The sequence below is a fragment of the Girardinichthys multiradiatus genome, chromosome 13 (assembly GCF_021462225.1).
Source record: "Girardinichthys multiradiatus isolate DD_20200921_A chromosome 13, DD_fGirMul_XY1, whole genome shotgun sequence".
In the NCBI taxonomy this organism is placed as follows: domain Eukaryota; kingdom Metazoa; phylum Chordata; class Actinopteri; order Cyprinodontiformes; family Goodeidae; genus Girardinichthys; species Girardinichthys multiradiatus.
Window position 1 is genome coordinate 40,784,906 of NC_061806.1, and position 8,296 is coordinate 40,793,201.

At 42.2% G+C, this 8,296-nt stretch overlaps 1 protein-coding gene across 7 annotated transcripts in view; it reads left to right on the top strand.

Annotated features, from left to right (window-relative positions):
• Positions 1–8,296, top strand: part of LOC124879072 (zinc finger protein OZF-like) — a 28,275-nt gene that overhangs the window by 8,852 nt on the left and 11,127 nt on the right. The window contains exon 1 of one of the 7 annotated variants that reach the window (XM_047383375.1): positions 195–500. The exons of 3 other annotated variants lie outside the window; for them this stretch is intronic. In XM_047383375.1, coding sequence (XP_047239331.1) covers positions 332–500 — 169 coding nt within the window. In that variant the 5' untranslated portion in view covers positions 195–331. Of the gene's footprint in view, positions 1–194; positions 501–8,296 lie in introns of those variants that run through there. 3 more of the 7 variants (XR_007040946.1, XR_007040945.1, XM_047383377.1) reach the window with 3 other exon arrangements.

Here is an 8,296-nt window from a genome sequence, read left to right on the forward strand (position 1 = left end):
AACAGTCAGAAATCTTCAAGAATAAGAATAATTTAACAATACGGGAATAACTTCAAAGAACACCAGAGGATATGTTTTTTGTTGGTATTCATATTTATTTTTGTTGTTGAATTCTAAATATATAATGAAGATAGGGTAATCCATAGTCTAATCAATACTCCCATCTACAAGGTGGCGGTAATGCACATAGAAGTTATCTGCCAACCGCCAATAAATCCCCGAAGAAGAATACGACTCCGACGGACGTGCTAACGGTCTTAGCTTGTCTCCTAAATGTTATTTCGGATGCCATTGTGTCTTTAAGCTGAATTAATGGCTATCTGTAGTCAGAATGTCTTCACTCCGGTGTAAGAAAGAACTTAGTGACGAGCAGTTAACTCCTGCTGAAGAAACATTCACAGAGCTAAAGGAAATCATCGTCAAGTCCGAGGAAGAGATCGATGGTGAGAGCAGACTGCTGGATTTCAGCCGGATACCTCAGATAATCGTGCACCAAATAGGTACGAAACAGCAGCAGTACTAACGTTTAACTGGGGGGGCTGATTTACAGGAAGTTGTTTGATGCGGTTTGCAGTTAATTTCTGAAGTTGACATAATTTAGAGTAGTTGTTATTTAGCCTCGTCTATATGTGGTGTAATACAGCATTACAGGTCTGAGGGTTCAGGTGTTTGGGCTCTGCTGGATTTAGATTACCTGGTTATATTATCTGCCTTGTACACTTTGCTTCCTCGGTCTCCGTTGCTTTTTGTTTTCTGCATAAATATTGCTAAACATTTTTATTAAAAATACAAAATACAAAAGCACTGACGAAGAATAAAATAAACTGAAATAATATAAAGTAGTTAAAGTTTATTTAGATATTGCCCTCCCTAGTCACAGAGTCACACGGCGTTGTAAAACACAAGTGAAATTAAGTTTAAATGCTATAAAACAAATAATAAAAACATATGGGCACAAATCAAGCATAAGACTTTTTAACACCAACATCATCCGGAGAGGAAGTTAGGAAGTTGTGTCGGGGTGCAGATGACTGAGCAGCTACCTGAGCTTCATGTAAACCTCTTCCATGAGTAGATCCAGAACATGCAAGTTGCTCATATGAAACATTTTCTTTGCATACATGTTCTGATGCTTCTGTGTTGCCAGTTCTGGGTTCATTGGACGGGTTTTTTGACAGCAAAAACTTGACATCACCAGATGTTTTTGACACAAGCATCTCTCAAGCATTTTGACACATTCATCTGGTGTAACTGAGTCATGGTTTTAGGCTACCTTGTTTCCACACACCTTTTCAGTTCTGCTACAGACTTTCTATGGGATTGAGATCAGGGATTTTAGCAACCACAAAACATTGAATTTTTTGACCTTTTAGGCGCTATGGAACTAATTTGGCTGTCTGTGCATTTTAAGGACCACTTGATGTCCATTTTCTTACTTCCCGACTGATGTCTTGAGATGCTGTTTCAATATTTTCACAAAATGTTTGTTTCCTATAATGATTGTATTCATTCATGGCATGCAACACAACACGATGCTGCAATGGCTTTGTCAGGCCTCCCACTTTTTATTAAAAGTGTAACTTTGGCTCTTTATGGCACAGACTTTTTACTATGCTTTTGGAGTTGTGAACTCTTGCCCTCTGACTGGCCTTTCAGTCTATTTCTATATATAGTTCATGTTTTACTGTGGGTCATGATATGCTCTTATTAGCTTCAACCAGGATCTTTACAGGGTCTTTAGCAATTGTTCAGGGCTTGATACACATTTGCATCAAAGCAGGTCAATCTTTGGGACGCAGAACCTGTCTCCTTCTCGAACGCAATGATCTCTGGACATTGTTATTGTGCTTATACTTGCATAAAGAATTTGAGCAGATGAAGGTGGCAACTGCAGGCATCAGTAAATGTTCCCTGAAATAAATCTATGGGGGTGTTTGCTTTTTAAATCCTAACTGTCCTAAAACAGATGTTTTTTCAAATTCAAATTCACAGAGAAAACTTACTTATGTGTCTCTTTAGACAATGTCTGTTAACATCCGTAGTTATAAATATTGTCACAAGACATTGTCTTAAAGAAATTATCTATAATTACATTGCCCACCTCTGGTGCTCACTAGATTTAGTGTCATTAAATGGCATTGCCAAGAAGTTATGTTTTTCATTATTGCTGCATTATTTCCTTTACAGTTACACTATTCTGCCAAAAGTATTGGGTCACACCACCAAATCAATGAATTCTGGTGTTACGTTCACTTCCGTGATATGAGTACAAGCAGAAGGAAGAGAGGAGTTTAGATTACTCAATTTGATGTTTTATTCAGAATAAAGTGTAAAACTTGCAGTAATTCAGGATGAAGAGCAGTAATGCAATGCATAGTTGAGCAAATGACAGTATGTACTATATGTAGTGCAGTAGACAGTTGTACTTCCAGAATTTACAGATATGTATTTTTCTATAGTATTCAAGTATTGTACAGAAAGTTTAAAATTGTGTGTTTTACGCAATACATTGCAGTGGATTGATGATCTTTTGCACAGAACAGATCTGTTTGTTGTGCCCACATGAATCCTCCCCAACTACTGACAAAAGTCGTTCTTTCATCTGGACCAGAACAGAGTTGTGCAAAGTCAGAGTCAGTATATCTGTGCCAGAGCTGATATCCAAACAAGTGCTGCTCACCATGAACTAGTACCAGTTTAGCACTGGAGTCAGTTTGGCGGGAAACCCCTGTTGTTGTTGTACTCGTACTCGTACTTGTCGTCGTCGTCTTCCGCTTATCCGGGACCGGGTCGCGGGGGCAGCAGACTCAACAGAGACGCCCAGACGTCCCTCTCTCCAGACACCTCCTCCAACTCCTCCGGGGGGAGCCCAAGGTGTTCCCAGGCCAGCCGAGAGACATAGTCCCTCCAGCGTGTCCTGGGCCTCCTTCCGGTGGGACGTACCTGGAACACCTCCCGAGGAAGGCGTCCAGGAGGCATCCGATATAGATGCCCGAGCCACCTCAACTGGCTCCTCTCGATGTGGAGAAGCAGCGGCTCTACTCCGAGCCCCTCCCGGATGGCCGAGCTCCTCACCCTATCTCTAAGGGAGTGCCCGGCCACCCTACGGAGGAAGCTCATTTCAGCCGCTTGTATCCGGGATCTCGTTCTTTCGGTCATGACCCAAAGTTCATGGCCATAGGTGAGGGTAGGAACGTAGACCGACCGGTAAATTGAGAGCTTTGCTTTTCGGCTCAGCTCTCTCTTCACCACAACGGACCGGCACAGCGCCCCCATTACTGTGGCAGCCGCACCGATCCGTCTGTCGATCTCCCGCTCCATTCTTCCCTCACTCGTGAACAAGACCCCGAGATACTTAAACTCCTCCACTTGAGGCAGGAACTCCCCTCCAACCTGAAGAGGACAAGCCACCCTTTTCCGGTCGAGTACAATGGCCTCGGACTTGGAGAAGCTGATCCTCATCTCAGCCGCTTCACACTCGGCTGCGAACCGCCACAGCGCATGCTGTAGGTCTTAGCTAGAGGGGACCAGCAGGACCACGTCATCCGCAAAAAGAAGAGACGAAATCCACTGGTCCCCAATCCCGACCCCCTCCGGCCCTTGGCTGCGTCTAGAAATCCTGTCCATAAAAGTTATGAACAGGACCGGTGACAAAGGGCAGCCCTGCCGGAGTCCAACATGCACTGGGAACAGGTCCGACTTAGTGCCGGCAATGCGGACCAAACTCCTGCTCCGCTCGTACAGGGACCGGATGGCCCCTAATAAAGGGCCCCCGATTCCATACTCCTGGAGCACCCCCCACAGGGCATCACGAGGGACACGGTCGAATGCCTTCTCCAGGTCCACAAAACACATGTGAACTGGTTGGGCAAACTCCCATGAACCCTCGAGCACCCTGTAGAGGGTATAGAGCTGGTCCAGTGTTCCACGGCCGGGACGAAAACCACACTGTTCCTCCTGAAGCAGAGGTTCGACTATCGGTCGGACTCTCCTCTCCAATACCCTGGCGTAGGCCTTACCAGGGAGGCTGAGGAGTGTGATCCACCTATAGTTGGAAAACACCCTCCGGTTCCCCTTCTTATGAAGGGGGACCACCACCCCAGTCTGCCAATCCAGAGGCACTGTCCCCGACCGCCACGCAATATTGAAGAGACGTGTCAACCATGACAGCCCCACAACATCCAGAGACTTGTTGTTGTGTGTTTGTTTATTTTGCTTTGTTTTCCTGTTGCAACACATGGTTTAGATGTTTTATATAATTTTACCAGGTCATCAAGATCTGATGGAGGCTGTAAGTCACTTATTTAGGTATATCACGTCTTTTAAAACTGAAAAACACAAACATGCAGGAAGGTGGGCTTTTGTGACTGTTGATGGTTCTCCTTCTTCTATTTACACCCGTCCCCTGGCTGTCAGAGCTTCTTGTCTCTTCGAGTTTTACTCAAATGGCAAGCATCATGTGTGTATCTACAGTGCCTTGCGAAAGTACTCGGCCCCGTTGAACTTTTCAACTTCTTGCCACATTTCAAGCTTCAAACATAAAGATATAAAATTCAAATTTTTTAAGAAGAATCAACAAGTGGGACACAATCATGAAGTGGAATGAAGTTTATTGGATGTGTCAAACTTTTTTAACAAATAAAAAACTAAAAAGTGGGACGTGTAATATTATTCGACCCCTTGCGTTAATACTTTGTAGCGCCACCCTTTGCTGCAATTACAGCTGCAAGTCTCTTGGAGGTTTGTTTCTATCAGTTTTCACATCCAGAGACTGAAATTCTTGCTCATTCTTCCTTGCAAAACATCTGGAGCTCAGTGAGGTTGGATGGAGAGCATTCATGAACAGCAGTCTTCAGCTCTTTCCACAGATTCTTGATTGGATTCAGGTCTGGACTTTGACTAGGCCATTCCAACACCTGGATACGTTTATTTGTGAACCATTCCATTGTAGATGTGGCTTTATGTTTTGGATCATTGTCTTGTTGGAAGATAAATCTCCGTCCCAGTCTCAGGTCTCTTGCAGACTCCAACAGGTTTTCTTCCAGAATGGTCCTGTATTTGGACCCATCCATCTTCCCATCAATTGTGACCATCTTCTCTGTCCCTGCTGATGAAAAGCAGGCCCAAACCATGATGCTGTCACCACCATGTTTGACAGTGGGGATGGTGTATTCAGGGTGATGAGTTGTGTTGCTTTTACACCAAACATATCGTTTTGCATTGTGGCCAAACAGTTTGATTTTGGTTTCATCTGACCAGAGCACCTTCTTCCACATGTTTGGTGTGTCTCCCAGGTGGCTTGTGGCAAACTTTAAACGATACTTTTTATGGATATCTTTGAGAAATGGCTTTCTTCTTGCCACTCTTCCATAAAGGCCAGATTTGTGCAGTGTACGACTGATTGTTGTCCTATGGACAGACTCTCCCACCTCAGCTGTAGATCTCTGCAGTTCATCCAGAGTGATCATGGACCTCTTGGCTGCATCTCTGATCAGTCTTCTCCTTGTTCGAGATGAAAGTTTAGAGGAACGGCCGGGTCTTGGTAGATTTGCAGTGGTCAGATACTCCTTCCATTTCAATATGATTGCTTGCACAGTGATCCTTGGGATGTTTAAAACTTGGGAAATCTTTTTGTATCCAAATCCGCCTTTAAACTTCTCCACAACAGTATCTCGGACCTGCCTGGTGTGTTCCTTGGTCTTCATGATGCTCTCTGCGCTTTGAACAGAACCCTGAGACTATCACAGAGCAGGTGCATTTATACGGAGACTTGATGACACACAGGTGGATCCTATTTATCATCATCAGTCAATTGGGACAACATTGGATCATTCAGAGATCCTCACTGAACTTCTGGAGTGAGTTTGCTGCACAGAAAGTAAAGGGGCTGAATAATATTACACGCCCCACTTTTCAGTTTTTTATTTGTTAAAAAAGTTTGACACATCCAATAAATTTAATTCCACTTCACGATTGTGTCCCACTTGTTGTTGATTCTTCACAAAAAATTTGAATTTTATATCTTTATGTTTGAAGCCTGAAATGTGGCAAGAGGTTGAAAAGTTCAAGGAGGCCGAATACTTTCCCAAGGCACTGTAATTTCTGTTTCTAATTATTGTTTTCTATTTGTTTACAATTTGGGATGCTTTCTAGTCAAAATACTAGTCATAAAGACAGAAGGAGAGTTCTTAATTCGATTATTTATATATATTATTTATATTGCTAATTGATTCAGCACATGGCGTCTCACTTTACACTTTACAAAGTCAATTCAATCGAATCCTACAGATTCCAAGTCAGGTTCATACATTCCAGTTAATCGTAACCATTGAACAGTTCAGTCAGATTCAGTTATTTATTCACATTGGATAAAAAGTTTTTCTATCTAAGGAAACCCAGCAGATTGTATTGAGTCAGAGATTTGTAGTAGTCACTCCTCCTGGATGAGCATGTAGAGATAATAATAATCGGATAGCAAAAGGTGCTTAATAGGAGATTTTTTTTTTACAGAAATTGAACCAGGTGACGCTTCAGCTAGTCCACTTGAGGGGTTCTGGATAGAATATATTTACAGACAAAGAAGGTTTTTCATCTTTAATGAAAAATTATATATTTTTTTTATACAGTTTTGGTCTAATTACTCCTCTGAGTGAACTGTTCTTTCAGCAAATGGAATGTTTTAGACTTTGTATACTCCAGTTAACAATGATTTGATTACTAAATTAGTTGACAATTATTTTAATAATCAATTGATCATGATTAGTTGTTTCAGCCCTAAATAGGAGAAAATTGTGTCATTTTAATTTTCATCAGAACTCTTGCCGCAGCATTTTAAATAAGCCAAAGGGTTTTATCTGAATTTTGTTTAACTTCCTGTTAGTAAAGTATTATTATCCTTTAAGTAACATATGCATGAACTAGTCCATACATGAATCCACCCTGGAACAATATATTTCTAATCATGGCAATACTGCTGAGGTGAATGGAAGAAGTCCTAGAGATCTGTTAAAATGGGATTTAACTGACATGTCCCAGTCACAGATGACACCAAGGTTCCCTACATTATTACTCGTGGCCAATTTGATGCCTTTCTCAGTAAATGACAGACAAAGCTTTCCCAAGACAACTTGCCATGTGACGTTTCATATTCAGGTAGGAGTCAGACAATGTTATGAACCTGCCAATAAATTAGATGATCTTTGCCCTTTTTTATGAAGTTGTAACTGTGCACACCTTTTTGGATTTTTAAACACGGTGCAATCCATTTGTGCTCAGAAGTCGGAATTTCTGACCTCGGAGTAGGAAATTTCATCTGGAATTTCCCTGAATGTCAGAAATATGAGTCGGAAAGTCTGAGCAACACGACAATACCTGACTTCTATATCCAAGATGGCTGCTACTCTCATCAACTGTAGTAAAATGTTCTTATTTTGACAGTTTTTAGCAGGTCTTTATTATCTATGTAACATTTAGTCGTAAACATACTACTTTTCACTGTTTATAAGAGATGTTTCAGCCCTGTTTATATGCATGAAATAGTGTGTAGGACGGTGTTATTGTCAGTGTTATTGTTGTAACAGTGGCCATGTACGAGCAATGACGAATATGAGTGTCCATGTTTTTTCCGACTAGTAAGAACTGTTCTGTGGGGTCAACGTGCAGATCCCTGACGGACAGGAAGGCATGAGCAGGAACGCTTATTACTTTGGAGATTATGTCACTCCAACTTCAGAGTTTCGAGTTCCAAGGTAAATTGAATGCAGCAACAGGCAGATCCTGTTGACAAAGTGCGACACGCATAAAGCTGGGTTTACACTTGACGCATTAAACATAGCACAAGGGTGCCTGCGCGAAGCGTGATGCAATCACACCGTCCCTCGTCGTGCTACTCCCAATTTTTATAACTTGGTGCAGACCGCAAGCGTCGTGCTTTATTCAAAATAGACTTATTTAAAGGTGCTCTTGCTGTGCAGGCTCTGGCGTCCCTCTATGAGGCATCATAAAGATAACGAAGTGGCTCAAAATTCATTTAAGGAGATTGCTGCTGCAGTTGGTAAAGATGAGTCAGTTTGTCGTAAGACATGGGAAAATATGCGGGATCGGTTTGTGAAAGCAAAAAAGAAAGTCCTTGGAAGAAGTGGAGAGCCAGGTGGAAACAAACTTGTCTTTTTCGGAGATTACTTCTCCAAGGTGAGTGACAAGTATAAACGCCTACAGCACTTTATTTTCAAGCACCATAAGCAGAGTCCTAACCGACACTCTGAAGCGCAACTATAACCGAGTTCCTCCTGCCTAT